At 33.6% G+C, this 18,909-nt stretch overlaps 1 protein-coding gene across 2 annotated transcripts in view; it reads right to left on the bottom strand.

Annotated features, from left to right (window-relative positions):
- Positions 1–17,562, bottom strand: part of LOC137643696 (C-type lectin domain family 6 member A-like) — a 120,226-nt gene extending 102,664 nt beyond the window's left edge. Inside the window, exons 1-4 of one of the 2 annotated variants that reach the window (XM_068376397.1) lie at positions 17,427–17,562; positions 16,287–16,484; positions 13,085–13,184; positions 11,901–12,868 (exon numbers count right to left, since the gene is read on the bottom strand). In XM_068376397.1, the coding sequence (XP_068232498.1) occupies positions 12,724–12,868; positions 13,085–13,184; positions 16,287–16,484; positions 17,427–17,490 (507 nt within the window). In that variant the 5' untranslated portion in view covers positions 17,491–17,562 and the 3' untranslated portion in view covers positions 11,901–12,723. Of the gene's footprint in view, positions 1–11,900; positions 12,869–13,084; positions 13,185–16,286; positions 16,485–17,426 lie in introns of those variants that run through there. The other variant, XM_068376398.1, reaches the window with a different exon arrangement.
- Between the last annotated feature and the right edge of the window lie 1,347 nt (positions 17,563–18,909).

Genomic DNA, 18,909 nt, shown 5'->3' with positions numbered 1-18,909 from the left:
AGCGAATATCAGAAAGCTAAAGGGAATATTTTTGCTAATAAATTCAAAGTTAACTGGAAGCCGTAAGCAGTATTACATAAGCGAATATCAAAAAGCTAAAGACAAAGTTTTTGCTAATAAATTCAAGGTTAGCGGGAAGCCGTAAGCAGTATTACTAAAGCGAATATCAGAAAGCTAAAGACAAAGTTTTTGCTAATAAATTTAAAGTTAGCTGGAAGCCGTAAGCAGTATTACATAAGCGAATATCAGAAAGCTAAAGACAAAGTTTTTGCATAATAAATTCAAATTTAGCTGGAAGCCGTAAGCAGTATTACATAAGCGAATATCAGAAAGCTAAAGGGAATATTTTTGCTAATAAATTCAAAGTTAGTTGGAAGCCATAAGCAGTATTACATAAGCGAATATCAAAAAGCTAAAGACAAAGTTTTTGCTAATAAATTCAAAGTTAGTTGGAAGCCGTAAGCAGTATTACTAAAGCGAATATCAGAAAGCTAAAGGGAATATTTTTGCTAATAAATTCAAAGTTAGCTGGAAGCCGTAAGCAGTATTACATAAGCGAATATCAAAAACCTAAAGACAAAGTTTTTGCTAATAAATTCAAAGTTAGCGGGAAGCCGTAAGCAGTATTACTAAAGCGAATATCAGAAAGCTAAAGACAAAGTTTTTGCTAATAAATTTAAAGTTAGCTGGAAGCCGTAAGCAGTATTACATAAGCGAATATCAGAAAGCTAAAGACAAAGTTTTTGCATAATAAATTCAAATTTAGCTGGAAGCCGTAAGCAGTATTACATAAGCGAATATCAGAAAGCTAAAGGGAATATTTTTGCTAATAAATTCAAAGTTAGTTGGAAGCCATAAGCAGTATTACATAAGCGAATATCAAAAAGCTAAAGGGAATATTTTTGCTAATAAATTCAAAGTTAGTTGGAAGCCGTAAGCAGTATTACATAAGCGAATATCAGAAAGCTAAAGACAAAGTTTTTGCTAATAAATTCAAAGTATCTGGAAGCCGTAAGCAGTATTACATAAGCGAATATCAAAAAGCTAAAGACAAAGTTTTTGCTAATAAATTCAAAGTTAGCTGGAAGCCGTAAGCAGTATTACATAAGCGAATATCAAAAAGCTAAAGACAAAGTTTTTGCTAATAAATTCAAAGTTAGCTGGAAGCCGTAAGCAGTATTACATAAGCGAATATCAGAAAGCTAAAGACAAAGTTTTTGCTAATAAATTTAAAGTTAGCTGGAAGCCGTAAGCAGTATTACATAAGCGAATATCAGAAAGCTAAAGACAAAGTTTTTGCTAATAAATTCAAAGTTAGCTGGAAGCCGTAATCAGTATTACTAAAGCGAATATCAGAAAGCTAAAGACAAAGTTTTTGCTAATAAATTTAAAGTTAGCTGGAAGATGTAAGCAGTATTACTAAAGTGAATATCAAAAAGCTAAAGACAAAGTTTTTGCTAATAAATTTAAAGTTAGCTGGAAGCCGTAAGCAGTATTACATAAGCGAATATCAGAAAGCTAAAGGGAATATTTTTGCTAATATATTTAAAGTTAGCTGGAAGCCGTAAGCAGTATTACATAAGCGAATATCAGAAAGCTAAAGGGAATATTTTTGCTAATATATTTAAAGTTAGCTGGAAGCCGTAAGCAGTATTACATAAGCGAATATCAGAAAGCTAAAGGGAATATTTTTGCTAATATATTTAAAGTTAGCTGGAAGCCGAAAGCAGCATTACAAAAGCGAATGTCAGAAAGCTAAAGGCAATATTTTTGCTAATAAATTCAAAGTTAGCTGGAAGCCGTAAGCAGTATTACATAAGCGAATATCAAAAAGCTAAAGGCAATGTTTTTGCTAATAAATTCAAAGTTAGCTGGAAGCCGTAAGCAGTATTACATAAGCGAATATCAGAAAGCTAAAGGCAATGTTTTTGCTCTTAATTATGCTATTCAATGGACAACAAACAGATAGGAGCTCTATGTCATTGCCAGCAGTAACTTATGTAAACTTTCGAAAAAGCCCAAGAGTAAATTAGGAAATGTAATATCGCTACGGAAACAGTGCGTAATATTCCAGCGAGAGCATTAGATAGTTTTCAGCCTACTGTTGATTGTTATACTGCCATTTTAATCATAAAAAATCTTAACAACACAAATGCCTTTGAATCTGACGGGATTAGCTGGCTTTTAATTAGGGATGGGTTATACATTATTGCATTTTACCTTGCAGTTATTATTAACGCATTCATAGCCACTAAACAGCATCCGAAGTTATGGAATGGAAAAATTCCGCACCTAATTACTGTTTTTAAGAGTGGTGATATGGAAGACGCTTCTAATTATCGTCCTATATATTTGCTTCCTATACTGTCAAAAGCTCTGGAAAAAATAATTGCTATTCAATTAAATGATTATCTAGAGGCAAATGGTATAATCTCACAAAGTGAACACGGCTTCAGACCAAAATTATCAATGGAAACGGCTTTATTAGAAATATTAGAAAAGATTTATTACATGGATAGTAAAAAACGTTTCTGCTCCCTTTTCAGGCCAAAATTATCAACTGAAATGACTCTATTAAAAAGATCGGATAAAATTTATAATAACATGGATAGTAGAAAAAGTTTCACTGCTCCTTTTTCAGACCAAAATTATCAACTGTAACGGATCTATTAAAAATATCATATAAAATCTATAATAACATGGATGATGAAAAAGTTTCATTGCTCCTTTTACTTGACATCCCAAAAGCCTTTGACAGCGTGAATCACAATATATTATCTAATAGATATACAGCACTGAGTATAGATCCACGCTGGTTTATGAGTTACTTACATAACAGATTCCATTCAGTTAGAATGGGTCAAATTGTGTCTTCTTAAAATATTGTAGAGTTTAGTGTACCCCAGGGCTCTATTCTTGGCCCAATACTCTTTGTAATATATGTTAATGTTTTGTCATCCAATACGCAGACGACACCCAGATCTTAATGTAAATGAAATGGACAAACTAATTCATAGGGCAGAATACATACTAAAGATGGTCAAATACTACTTCCTAACTAATGGTTTGTTTCTTAATGAGAAAACCACAATTTATTTTGATAGGTTCCCGACAATATATATCAGAAATTGGAGGCAGTGTTCAAATAGATTTCAATGGAAATAGGATTAAACCCGTGAAACCTGTAAAAAATCTAGGGGTTTATTTTGACTAATATATGACGTTTTAAACGCATATAGATGAAATTTATAAGAAAGTGATGTGTACTTTATTTTATTTAAATAGAGTTAAAAGATTCATTTGATTCTTCTAGGCGTAAAGTAGTTGCTCAGTCGCTGGTTATGAGTATAATCAACTACTGTTTAAGAATTTGGGGAGTAACGGGTTCTACATAATGAAAAGGGTTCAAAAACGATAAAACTTTTCCACCTAAGGGGCTGTTGGTAATGTAAAAAATAAACTTGACCACATATCCCCTTACCTCAGAAAAATTAGAATAGTTAAAGATAAAAGATAAATATACCACAGATATCTATCATCTGGTAATTAAAACGACACGAAAAATAACTCCTGAAATGTTATATAATTTTAAAACATTACACATAGTTAACGGGGTTTCTTCTCGACAGCAGGAAAATATATATGTAGAAAGGGTGAAAACCGAGGTAGGCTCCTGCCAGATTATTATTCGAACCTCTCTCTCTCTCTCTCTCTCTCTCTCTCTCTCTCTCTCTCTCTCTCTCTCTCTCTCTCTCTCTCTCTCTCTCTACGTCATTTCTTTTCTTACTAAGATGTTCTCCCCAACCTCTCTCTCTCTCTCTCTCTCTCTCTCTCTCTCTCTCTCTCTCTCTCTCTATAAAAGTCTACTATCTGAGCAACACGCGTTTCATTCTTGAACCAAACAAGGACGCAAAAATGTGTACTTTTCATCAAATCTACTGTCTCTATTTAGTTGTCTTATGTACTTAATTGGGTATTTACCCCTTGGTCGATCATTCCATATAACAGCTGATTTCAAGAGAAAAGGAAAACATAAGTAAGGGAAGTACTATACTCAATTTTTTTTAGTCAGGCGCATTTGCACTGACACGCAGTGTTGCCCTTTTAGCTTGGGAAAGTTTCCTAATAGTTGATTGGTTGGAATGTTTTTGTTCAACCAATCAGCAATTGTGAAACTTTCCCGAGCTAAAAGGGCACCCCTGCGAGTCAGTGCAAATGCGCCTTATGAAAAAATATTTAGTATAGAAGCCCATATTCAGAGCTATGTTAAAAATGGATACTATGGAGTCGTGGTGAAGATAAGTTCACTCTATTGTGGTGAAATATCTCATTAAGTATTCATAGGATTTTCTTCCTTCAAATTCTTATATAACGTGTCAAGTAAGATTGAGATTCGCCTTTATAGTACAATACATATTTTGCATTTATTACCTCCGCAAACAAAGTTGGACGGAGGTTATTTTTTCGCCCCTGTTTGTGTCTGTGACCCAAACACACAATTTTAATCTTAGAGTAATTAAACTTGCAGGAATTAACTGTTATGTAAAATCTGGAAATGATTAAATTTTTGAAGGCCAATGTCAAAGGTCAAGGTCCCCGTCAAGCAAAATGTCCAATTCACGTAATCAGACATTAGCTTGGACATCGTTGTCACATAGACTTCAAACTTGGTTCATATTTAAAGTGTATGAAATTCCAAGCCAATTAATACATTAGTGCCCCTCTAGTTTCCTCTCTTTGTCTCGTGACATTCGCTCTTTCGTAACACATTTTTAAGCATCGTTGTGATAAGTAGATTAGAATCTATTTCAAGCTTTGATCATATTGACAAGTCCTTGTAAGGTTTTAATAGCATATTTTCTCTACGAATTCTTTTTATATTTAATATACTGGTTTCATGACAAATGAAATGTTGTTATGCTGCTTCCTTAAATTTTTATTTCTTAACATTTTTCATTAATACTTTTTCATATTTTGTTACTTAGTCTTATAAGGTGACGTTCCTTACATCAATAATTTACGATTATTTTTTATTTTTAATATACTATTTTTATGGTAAACGATATGTTGTTTTGCAGCCTCGTTGAATTTTTATATTTAAAAAATTTCCATTAATAATTTTTCACATTTCGTTAGTTAGTCTTTTGACGTTCCTTTCATCAGTAATTTACGATTATTTATATTTTTCAATTTACTAGTTTTATGGCAAATGAATTGTTTTGCAGCCTAGTTGAATTTTTATATACTTTTGACGTTCCATTCATCATTAATTAAGATTCTCCTCTCTTCCCAAAAACAGTCGGGTATTACAATATTTATTCTTTTAACTCTTATTCATATCCAGTGAAAAAATGAATATTTCTTATTCTACCCTAGAACCAAAGAAAAAAGTTGTTTTTGAATAGTTCAAGTAAAATAATCACCCAGTTTGTCTTGATTGGACGCAAGAGACCTTTGGATATTCAGTGTTCGTAACTATTCCCGTCTGGGACTTGTGTAATTTTCTCAGAGCTCGGGTATGTTTTTCAAGTGTAACAGACTTATGTAATACAGTATAATTAGGTATGTTTGAAGCTCGGGAGTTTATGTATATATATATATATATATATATATATATATATATATACATATATATATATATATATATATATATATATATATATATATATATACAGTGGAACCTCTACATCCGAACGTATCTACATCCGAATTTTCCAACATCCGAAGTAAAATTCGAGCAAATTTTTTACTCTACACCCGAATTTTATTTCGACACACGAAGTAGCAATTTTCGTCGTACCGGTTGTATCCGAATTTTTTGACATGCGAAGTACAATTCGAACACGTTCCGACTCTACACCCGAATGTTTTTTTCGACACCCGAAGTAAACAATACTCGTACGCGTAGTCGGTGCCCATAGCTCCTGAAGTGTTTTTTATTTCCGCCGATAGAAGGCAGCACATCGACCTCGGAGGGACGCTCAATTAGCGCGGCTTGGGTCAGTCCTCTGTTCTCGTCGGCTTCTTGCGGTTGTGCTCTGTGCGTTCTGATATTAACTGTGATTTAATCATGATTTTTTACGTGCATCCATTAACGATAATTTACGTAAAGTATGGGTCCCAAGAGGCTTAGTTTTGCCAGTGGTAGTGGTAGTGGTAGTGGTGAGAAAAGGAAGAAGGAAATGCTTTCTATAGAAATTAAGCAGGAAATTATTGAAAAACATGAGCGTGGCATCCGCGTGAGTGAACTTGCTAAACAGTATGGCCGTAATATGTCGACGATCTCGACAATCCTTAAACAGAAGGAAGCTATTAAAGCAGTGAAACCTTCTAAGGGGATCACTATAATTTCCAAACGCCGTACCCCTATCATAGAAGAGATGGAACGACTTCTACTAGTGTGGATTAAGGATAGAGAGATCGTTGGCGACACCATCACCGAAACCGTTATCTGCGAGAAGGCGCACGCCATCTTTACGGACTTGAAGGAGGAGAGCTCTGGGGGTGATGCTGGGGAAAGTTCAACCGAGCCTTCCTCAGATGATTTCAAGGCATCTCGTGGCTGGTTCAAGAAATTTAAGAAACGGTCCGGGATTCATTCAGTTGCTCGCCACGGAGAGGCTGCTAGTTTTGTTAAGAACTTCGAAAAGATCGTGCAAGAAGAAGGCTACGTAGAGCAGCAGGTGTTCAATTGTGATGAAACCGGGCTGTTTTGGAAGAATATGCCGAGTCGAACCTACATCACTGCCGAAGAGAAGAAATTGCCTGGGCATAAGCCAATGAATGATCGGTTGACGCTAGCGGGGACTTTAAAGTCAAGCCCTTGCTTGTTTACCATTCAGAGAACCCTAGGGCCTTTAAAGCACACAACGTCGATAAGGATCAGCTTCATGTTTTCTGGCGATCCAACTCGAAGGCCTGGGTCACTAGGCAATTCTTTGTGCAATGGGTAAACCAAGTTTTCGGTCCTTCTGTGAAGAAGTATCTTCATGAGCAGAAATTGCCTTTAAAGTGCCTGCTATGCCTTGACAATGCACCCGCTCACCCACCCCCCCCCCCCCGAACTTGAAGATGATATCTTCGATGAATTCAAGTTCATAAAGGTGCTGTATCTTCCACCAAATACCACCTCTATCCTCCAGCCCATGGACCAGCAAGTCATCTCTAATTTTAAGAAGCTGTACACCAAGCACTTATTCAAGCAGTGCTTTAATGTCACGCAAAGCACCAGCTTAACTTTGCGTGAATTTTGGAGGGGCCACTTCAACATCGTGCACTGCTTGAAGATCATAGATCAGGCTTGGGTGGGATTAACTCGACGGACCCTCAATTCTGCATGGAAGAAGCTGTGGCCTGATGCAGTTTCTCCCCGAGATTTCGAGGGTTTTGACCCCGAACCTGATCCCGTGGTCGGTGCAGCGGAAGCCGTAGAGGAAATCGTCTCCCTTGGCAAGTCCATGGGTCTGGAGGTAGACGCAGATGACGTTACGGAACTCGTCGCCGAACATCACGACGAACTGACGACGGATGAGCTCAAGGAACTCCATGCTATGTCGGAGCACATGAGTGATTACGAGGAAGAGAGCGAGGAGGTAGAACATGTGTTAGGTTCAGCGCAAATAAAAGAGGTGTTAGGAAAATATCAAGACGTGGTCGACTTCATCGACAAATACCATCCAAAGAAATTGCAGGTTTGTCGTGTAGTTTCTCAATTCGATGATGTTTGCCTAACTCACTTTCGAAACATTCTGAAAAGCCGTACCAAGCAATTATCTATTGATGCTTTCTTTAAAAAAACTGCGAAGCGAACTCGCGATGAAGAGGATGTAAGTGAACCGAAGAAAACGGCAAAGAGTGAAGAGGAAGAAAGTGAAACACAGAAAATGGAAAAGAGTGAAGCAAAAGAAATTCAGTCAATTTTAAATGTAAGTGATAGTGATTAAAATTACGTAATCATCAAAAAGAAAAAAAGAAAATGTAAAAGAAAAAAATATAAAATATAAAAATAAAAAAAAATAAGCTAAGTTATGTTAAAGTTCACTTAGTGTAAGTTAGAATAAGTTACGGTAGTGTTACGTTTATCGTAGTTAACCTCTCTACCTCCTCGCCGTCCGTCCGTCTCCTCTCTCCTCTCTGCGTAGCGAAGACGAACAACACCTGCGCTGGAGTTTCTAAGGTAAAGTGACGCTAAAAACCCGTTTCTTATTTATCATTTTTTGCTAATTCTTCTTATTTACATGTCTATTATCTAATTTAGTGTTCATTATTCTCATGGGAAAATTATGTGTAGTAGTTTATTAAGAAGTTATCATAGGTTTTTGGGCTCAACCACGGATTAATCCTATTTCAATGTATTCTTAAGAGAAAATTCGTTTCGACATCCGAACAATTTCTACATCCGAAGTTGGTTCTGGAACGGATTAAATTCGTATGTAGAGGTTCCACTGTATATATATATATATATATATATATATATATATATATATATATACATATATATATAAATTTATATATATATATATATATATGTATATATATGTATAATATATATATATACATATATATATATATATATATATATGTATACATATGTGTATATATATGTGTATATATATATGTTTATATATATAATATATAGATAGATAGATAGATAGATAGATAGATGGATATGTATATATGCATATATATATATATATATATATATATATATATATATATAGATAAATAGATAGATGGATATAGAGTATATCTACATATATATATATATATATATATATATATATATATATATATATATATATATATATATATATATTTATATATATAATTATATAAATATTCATATACATCAATAAACTTTCACGGTCCGGTTCATCTCTATTTCCAAATGCCTTTGAGTTGTAATTTCATAATTTCGAACTAGAAAATCATTAGCCTGAAAAAGAAAGACATATTAAGTCATTCTTCGAGTTCTGAATATTAGTTCATAGATTCATTATTTATAAAAAAAAAAAACTTTGGGGAAGAAGGAAATTCTTATTAAGGTTAATTAATTATCAAAGTTCACATTCCATTTTCAATTAATTGTTTAGAAGATAACGAACAACGTGGAGATGTTAGTGATGAATTTGATTTGGGAATATTCTATTTGATTTAACCTTTTATATATATATATATATATATATATATATATATATATATATATATATATAAATATATATATATCTATATATATATATATATATATATATATATATATATATATATATATATATATATGCATATATAGATAAATACACAGTATTATATACATACATATATATACACCGAATATATAAACTGTATATATGTGTGTATATATATTTTTATATATAAATTTTTATATATAGTTAGATAGACAGATAGGTAGATAGACATCCATATGTAATTGTGTATGTGAACGCAAAGATAAATAAAGATGATCACATTTCAGTCTTCAGAGCCAAAAAGAGTTTCATCGAAACAAAAAGCGTCCTCATTCGAACAATTCAAATATTAAATATTAGATAATGCATATTATAGTAAATATCATAACACCCTTTGTTCACGTGATATGTTTCAAAGATATAATGCATACAAACTCAGCTGCATAGCCATTACTCCTATGTATTCTTCTTGCCCATAAAACCTCTAAGTATTCATCTTTTCCCTTTCATGGTAAGATGAAGATTAAGGTTATTAATATTTTTTCCTTTTATTGAATTAAATTGAGGGAAAAACGGAGGTGTATTAAACGTCTCATTAGTCTTTGTTCTTAAGATTTATTAAAGTTTTTTTTTTAATTATCGTGTCTACTCTCTATGTTAACATTCGCCTTGGGAAAAGTAAAATTCTTTAATGCGTTTAAAGGTTTAAGTGCCACTCATGAATGGCAGAGGCAAGGGACAATGACGAACCCCTAGCAGGACAATGCCTTAAAGACTGAGCATATATATATATATATATATATATATATATATATATATATATATATATATATGTATATATGTATATATATATATATATATATATATGTATATATATATATATATATATATATATATATATATATATATATATATATATATATATATATATATATATATATATACATATATATATATGTATATAAATATATATATATACATATATATATGTATATATATATATACATATATATATATATATTGAGGTAGGTCGTTGCTCCTGGCGAGCTTCAAAGATAAAATAAAAAGGAGGACGAATAGTCTGGACAACATCTTTCAATTTATTGGTGCCGACGTTTCACTGGTTTAGGCACCAATTTTTTTAGCTTTTGCTTTTATAATTTTAAGTTAAATGCCGTAACAACCCTGATCTGCAGGGCATTTTGCCTTTCGTCTGACTGGACATCCTTTCATAATGAAATAGTCTTTCTGAAGCAGCATTTCAAGGATAACTGTTTTCCAACTAAAATATTTTATAGATTAGTTAACAAATTTCTGACCAAACATTACCAACCTAAACTTCAAGTTCCTACAGTACCAAAAATGATTTTCTATGCCTCTTTGCCTTTTATTAATAACGGAAAATATGGGAAACAAATTAAAAAGGTCATTTTAAACAATTTTCCAAGTCTGGATTTTAAACTTATTTTTAAGAATCCCCTGACAGTGGGATCTATGTTTAGAATTAAGGATTCTCTCCCCGACCTAATGCGTTCTTCGGTGGTCTATATGTTTACTTGTCCGAGATGTAATCTCGGAAATTATGTGGGTTCCACAAAAAGATTGCTGAAAGTTCGCATAGATGCGCATCGGGGAGTGAGTCATAGAACTGGATGTGCGCTCAAAACCAAAGAATTCTCAACCATCAGAGAACATGCAAGTAAATGCAAGACCAACATTGCATATAAAAACTTTGAAATCATAGCTCAAGCGCCAAATAACTCCTCTCTACTAGTATTGGAATCGTTAATGATTAAAGAAAAGGCTCCTAAACTAAACAGCCAATTATCCTCTGTCCCCCTCCACATCGCTTAAGCTGGCAAATTTAGAATTTTCCTCCTGAGTACTGTCCTTCAGATAGTCACTCAGTACTCTAGTCTGTTCCAGACAGGTTGGTCTCCTTAGACAATTTTGATTTTTGTATATTTAATTTTAAGATACTTTTCTTTTAGTTAATATTTTTAGTTAATATTTTTATCTCCAAATTTTACTTGTAACTGTGTTTATAATTTCAATTTTAATTTTGACTGTGTTTTTTGTATTTTATATATTTTTACTGAGTTTTGCTTATAATGTTTTATATGTCCATTTTAGCCTTGATAATGGGATGAGTCCTGAAACGTCGGCACCAATAAATTGAAAGATGTTGTCCAGACTATTCGTCCTCCTATATTATATATATATATATATATATATATATATATATATATATATTCAAGATCAGCGCGGAAGCCCGCTCTCCATCCAAGGTAGGACCAAGGAGGGCTAGGCAATGGCTACTAATAACTCAGCACGCAGACCTATAGGCTCCCCCAAACCTGTTATCCATAACTCACAAGGATGGTGAGGTTGCAGACACTTCAAGAAAATATCAAGCTTGAGAGGGTCTCGAACCCGAGTGTAGCAGAACGCTAGGCAGGAATGTTCCCATTAGGCTATCACAGGCCTATATATATATATATATATATATATATATATATATATATATATATATATATATATATTTATATATATATATATATTTATATATATATATATATATATATATATATATATATATATATATATATATATACATACATATTAATATTGTTATAAAAAGATTTTACCCTTAATATTAACAATCGCCTTAGGAAAAGTAAAATACTTAAATACTTTTATTTTATATTTTTTTTCAACAATGATTCAGCGGTATAACAGTATATTAACAGTTTTAACAATCTTCAACTTTTTGACAGTTGAATTTAATCATATTCTCATCAATTTAAAAACAACCTTAGAAATGAAGTTGTAAATATCGATAAACTTAACATTTGAATTAATATATATATGTAAGTTTCAATATTCCATATACATTTCCTAGCATCAGAAAGACAAAATGATACAGTTAAGTGAACATGTTTATATTTTTCTCTTTAATTTAATGCTAATATGGCAACTTCTTTACAAAACAAATATTTAACATTTTCTGAGTAAAGAATCTAGTAATTTGGAACCAAAAACAAGTTATCATAAAACAACTTTAAAATCAACAAATGAAAAATGAAAAATATGAAATCCAGATACTTTCGTCAATAAAAACAAATGAACAAATAAACATTTCTTCGTGCAAGATATATTTATCTGATAATTTGCTGATAAACATCTATTGATAAGCGATAAAATATCCTCATATTCCCTTAGTAAATAAAAGAATTTTTGGGTGTAATGTTTCCGACAAAATCTAAAAAATTAGAATTTCACAGAAAGTCTCCCTTTAGAAGGTTTAAAACAAAATGCTGGTAAAAACGTTAAATAAAACAAATAAAACAATAAAATATCTGGGAAAAATGAATGTCAAGATGTAAATTAATGTACCTGGTCAAAAAAAAAAAAAAAAAAAAAAATGGGAAACATGTACATTTTTATTTCAGAATATCAAGAAATCTGAAGGCCACCAGCATAATGTTGAATGTATTTGATCTTTGTCAGGATGCCAAAAAGCTTTGAATCAATCAATCTATTGCCTCTCGCAGATATGAGCAGGTGAGTTCCTAAGGGCTGCATCATTACTCACGAGGTACCTCCTCCCGTGGACCTTGTCTACTTGCACCAGACGCCCTTGTTGCGTGGTAGCTGACGTGGAGGGTTCGCCTGGGAGCCAGCTGGTAAAAGGATTTATTTGATATGTTAGCTTGATATTCTGGTGTTGATATTTTTTAGTTGATAAAAGTAGTTTAATTACTTTTAAAAAATCTTATTTCATTTGTTATGTTGATGTTTATAAAGTTTATGATTGGAGATAATAATAATAATAATAATAATAATAATAATAATAATAATAATAATAATAATAATACACCCTCACATGGACTACTTACATATTTGAGTTGAGGTTGAGTGGTTTGTTATTAACCCACTGCCATTGGCCATTGGTCCTATGAGCGCCAACCCAGTACACCCACCCTTGTTCAGATTCCTCTGAAAATAGAAAAAGAATAGATAGTAGACGACAGAAAAGAAACCAAGATTAATAAATAGATATGATTTGTTCTGTTACTTTAGAATTGGGTACAAAGGCTTTAAATGGGTTGCTGTGGCCTGATTGGTAACGTCTCTGCCTGGTGGTTGCCAGTCGGGGGTTCAAATCCCACTCAGACTCGTTAGTGCCATTAGTGTCTGCAACCTTACCATCTTTGTGAGCTAAGGTTGGGGGGTTTGTGGGAGCCTATAGGTCTATCTGCTGACTCATCAGCAGCCACTGCCTGGCCCTCCCTGGTCCTAGCTTGGGTGGAGAGGAGGTTTGGGTGCTGATCATATAATATATGGTCAGTCTCTAGGGCATTGTCCTGATTGCTAGGGCAATGTCACTGTCCCTTACCTCTGCCATTCATGAGCGACCTTTAAACCTTTAACCGCGAGTTCTTGATGACTGGCAGGTGGCAACCCTTGTGTTGATAATTTCATTTTAGCAACGCAAGTGAGGTATTAAATTGGTGAAGTAATAAAAATCATTCTGAATAAAAATAGCATACATTCCAGTAAAATCATGAGAACAAAGCCCTCGGAAGGATATTAGGAGTTAAATGCCAGGGCAGGATTGGAAATGAAACTTTAAGTGAGACTACTCGATTGCCATGTGTGGATGAGATCATGGTGAGGGGTAGATGGAGATAGTTTGAGCATGGTCCTCGCACCCCCCAAGAGAGATTAGTTTACCAAACGTTTAGCTGGGATCCACAAGGCACTAGAAGAGTTGGAAGACCCAGGCCTACATGGCTGAGGACTATGAAGCGTGAAGTAGGAGATGATGAATGGAGAAGTATTGAAATTATAGCTCAAGATAGAGATGACTGACGAAATCTAACCGAGGCCCTTTGCGTTAATAGGAGTAGGAGGAGATGATGAATTCTACTAAATTATCCTTAATTGGTATTCCTAATGCTTGAGCTCTTAAATTGGTTGATTTATTTCTCATTGGCCAATTTAACCAATTGAGGAAAATCCTGCAGTTAAAGTTACAAGTAGATATTGAGACATAAATGACAAAGAACACGAGTCCTTGAATTGACTGTTTTCATCTATCCTTAGTTAATTTAGTCAATTAGGGAAACTCGAGCAGTTAAAGTAACTTGTATTTGTAATCCTGGAGAATTTCTTATTCAGAGAGTGCTTTGATAGTGACGATTTAACAGTGAGCGAGCAAAACGCGATGTGAAATGTTAAATGCTCCCGAATGAACAGATATAACGACTGTGGAGGTCCCGTTGAGAGTAGGGGTTCCCCTGCTGTACAGGACCAGAAATGTTAAATGCTCCCGAATGAACAGATATAACGACTGTGGAGGTCCCGTTGAACGTAGGGGTTCCCCTGCTGTACAGGACCAGAAATGTTAAATGCTCCCGAATGAACAGATATAACGACTGTGGAGGTCCCGTTGAGAGTAGGGGTTCCCCTGCTGTACAGGACCAGAAATGTTAAATGCTCCCGAATGAACAGATATAACGACTGTGGAGGTCCCGTTGAGAGTAGGGGTTCCCCTGCTGTACAGGACCAGAAATGTTAAATGCTCCCGAATGAACAGATATAACGACTGTAGAGGTCCCGTTGAGAGTAGGGGTTCCCCTGCTGTACAGGACCAGAAATGTTAAATGCTCCCGAATGAACAGATATAACGACTGTGGATGTCCCGTTGAGAGTAGGGGTTCCCCTACTGTACAGGACCAGAAATGTTAAATGCTCCCGAATGAACAGATATACCGACTGTGGAGGTCCCGTTGAGAGTAGGGGTTCCCCTGCTGTACAGGACCAGAAATGTTAAATGCTCCCGAATGAACAGATATAACGACTGTGGAGGTCCCGTTGAACGTAGGGGTTCCCCTGCTGTACAGGACCAGATAAGCAGACCTTAAAGTGAAGTGAAGTAAAGTCAAGAACGCCTCAAAGATTTTAGTGTTACGATCTTCAAGTGCTGTGATCACTGGTCCTTGCGATACTCTCGGTAGGAAATTGATAAACCTTAGGACGTGTTGAGTGTAATACGACATTGTGCGACAACACCAACAAATACTTCCGTTTCTAGTCCACTGCAAGACAAAGGCCTCAGACATGTCTTTATTCATATCTGGGGTTTGGTCAGCTTTTATCATTGCGCTGACCAGCGCGGACTGGTGATGGTAGGATTTTTTTAGGATTCTTATAACAACAACAACAACAAATGCAGCCGTTTCTAGTCCACTGCTGATCAAAGGCCTCACACATGTCTATTCATGCATGAGGATTGGACAGTTTTCCCCATCATTCTGGCAAGTGCGAATTATTAATGATGGGAGACTTTAGTCTGATCCCTCATAGCAAACCAACCTAGTATGGGTGTCCCTGACTAGTACAGATTATCTGATCATGGCGATACACAGACCCTTTCACCTTTCAGGGCTATATAAAGACTTGAAACATTCGCAAATCAGGTGGGTCTTCTGACAATTTTTTCCACTATTCTCAATGTTAGAATTAGCAGAAGAGGAATAACAATATCAAACTTTAGTGATAAGAGTCATTTATGGAGGAATAAGTAGTGAAAAGCTATAACTGCTTATGAAATATATCTCCATTGTTAATTGAGAAGAATTGACAGCGAATACTACTGACTGAACAATTCGGAGGACAAATTTTACATCCAGGATGAGTCAGGGAGAGCTGCAAGTTACGTTATATTTCAAAGTGAAAGAAACTTCTAGTACATATATCAAATGAAAAATTAGCGCAGTTTGTAAGACTTTTGAAAAAATATGACAAAGAGAAAGAAGAAAATTTATTAAATAAAAATCATTCCACATATACTTTTAAACCTTTGAAAAAAAAAATAAATGAAATATCAACCCACCTATACAATAATACTTTTGAAAAAATGATACAAAAAGAAGGCAGAGAATTTTCTAAATGAAAAATCAGTCCAAAAATACTGTAATACTTTTGAAAAGATATTAGAAAGAGAAAGGAGAAAATTTGCTAAATGAAAAATCAGCCCAAAAATACGGTAATAACTTTTCAAAAATATTACAAAAAGAAATGAGAAAAACATACCTCTGAAATTGAGGTCAAGATGTTCCGATACAGCTTGCAATTTCCTCTCATCATCAAAGGATACCAGGTCTCCCTGGGACTCTTGGCAGAGCTCCCTGGCCCGGAACCAGGTTTTGGGGCGATCTGGATCTATTACAGGCCCTGTGATATTCACGAATATGCACCATCCTCCAACTTGCTGGTAGGGAGAGGAGCAACCTGAAAGAAGGTAAGATAAGAATAGATAAGATCTTAATTTGTTTTGTATTTGGAATTTGATAACTTGAAGCATTTTACGTTTTTCCTTTCTTTTATTTATTTTTTTTTCATTCTCAATTATGGATATCCTACCCATGATAACTTGAATGTGTATAATACATAGGCTACAAACAGATCTACATTTATAGTATGTGTATACATGAACGCATTTCCATAGTTTCATACTTATATACTTATATGTATAGATACACAGCCACACACAGACACACACACATATCTATCTCTCTCTCTATCTATCTATCTATCTATCTATCTATATATATGTATATATATTTATATATCTAAATATATATATATATATATATATATATATATTATATATATATATATATATATATATATATATATATATATATATTATATATATATATATATATGTAATATATATATATATATTTATATATATTATATATATAGACCCTTATGTATATATATATATATATATATATATTATATATATAGATATATATATATATATATATTGGGTATATATATATATATATATATATATTTATATATATATGTATATATATAATATATATATATATATATATATATATATGTATATATTTAACTTCTGTTACCCTTCGCGATTTTAACAAGCATTTTTGATACGTAATTTAGCTTAGCACTAAATACGTGTTTGAATACAGTATTGTATGGACTTGTTGTCTTAAAATCAAAATTATCTCATTTTGTAAGTAATAATAATAATAATAATAATAATAATAATAATAATAATAATAATAATAATAATAATAATAATAATAGTGATGATAATAATAATAGTAAAAAATTTGGTAGTAAATTCAGTAATAAAACTCTTTTGTTGACATAAAAAAAATTACATCGATCATTAAAATAAAAAGAAATTAAACTCACCACTTGCCAGAGAAACTACCACACTCCCTACAAAGAACAACAATGTCAATGAAGTGGAAGACATCTTGATATTTAGACTTTCTTCAAGTCAGGAATGGAGTGACCTTGTGACTTCTCTCGTGAGCTGTCTGCACTCTAATGCAATGCCAGCTTCACTCTCCACCTTTTATATTGCCAGCCAGAAAACCTGTTTGAGGATGAGGGCGTTTCTGTACACTTTTCTAATACCAAAAGAAACTTTAAAATTTCCATTTTTTTTGTCGAGTTATGTTTCTCGAAGGTTCTCGATGATTTAAAGAAACTTTTGCTGCTAATTTGTTATTAAAGAAATATTAAATACGTTTGTTTGTATATATCTTCTTTATATCGAGGTCCGCGAGTGACAAACTGGGAGGAGATTAAGAATAAAAAAAAAAAATGAAAATAATAATGAAAAAAAAACTAGGTCGGAGAACCTGTTTAAAACGTCCTCTTGGTTTCTTTTGTTTTTGTTTTTTGAGAGAGAGAGAGAGAGAGAGAGAGAGAGAGAGAGAGAGAGAGATAATTAATATGATCATAATATTAAATATTAGAAAAATAGCATGTTGCCATTCGAGAGAGAGAGAGAGAGAGAGAGAGAGAGAGAGAGAGAGAGAGAATTGATTAATCAGATCAAAACATTTAAAAATATGATGTCGTCAGAGAGAGAGAGAGAGAGAGAGAGAGAGAGAGAGAGAGAGCTAATTAATATGATCATAGAAATAGCATGTTGCCAGGCAGAGAGAGAGAGAGAGAGAGAGAGAGAGAGAGAGAGAGAGCTAATTAATATGATCATAAAAATAGCGTGTTGCCAGGTAGAGAGAGAGAGAGAGAGAGAGAGAGAGAGAGAGAGAGAGAGAGTTGATTAATCAGATCAAAACATTTAAAAAAACAATATAGTCAGAGAGAGAGAGAGAGAGAGAGAGAGAGAGAGAGAGAGAGCTAATTAATATGATCATGAAAATAGCATGTTGCCAGGTAGAGAGAGAGAGAGAGAGAGAGAGAGAGAGAGAGAGAGAATTGATTAATCAGATAAAAAAAGAATCTCTTCAGGTAAACTTTCGACAAAAACCAAAAAGAAAATTAGGAAATGTAATATCTCTACGGAAACAGTGCGGAATATTCCAGTGAGAGAATTAGATAGTTTTCAGCCTACTGTTGATTGTTATACTGCCATTTTAATCATAAAAAATCTTAAAAACACAAATGCCTTTGAATCTGACGGGATTAGCTGGCTTTTAAGTAGGGATGGGTTATACATTATTGCATTTTACCTTGCTGTTATTATTAACGCATTCATAGCCACTAAACAGCATCCGGAGTTATGGAATGGAAAAATCCTGCACCTAATTACTGTTTTTAAGAGTGGTGATATGGAAGACGCCTCTAATGATCGTCCTATATATTTGCTTCCGATACTGTCAAAAGCTCTGGAAAAAAATAATTGCTATACAATTAAATGATT

The sequence above is a fragment of the Palaemon carinicauda genome, chromosome 7, assembly GCF_036898095.1.
Source record: "Palaemon carinicauda isolate YSFRI2023 chromosome 7, ASM3689809v2, whole genome shotgun sequence".
Taxonomy (NCBI): domain Eukaryota; kingdom Metazoa; phylum Arthropoda; class Malacostraca; order Decapoda; family Palaemonidae; genus Palaemon; species Palaemon carinicauda.
This window is presented reverse-complemented; position numbering and strand designations above follow the sequence as displayed.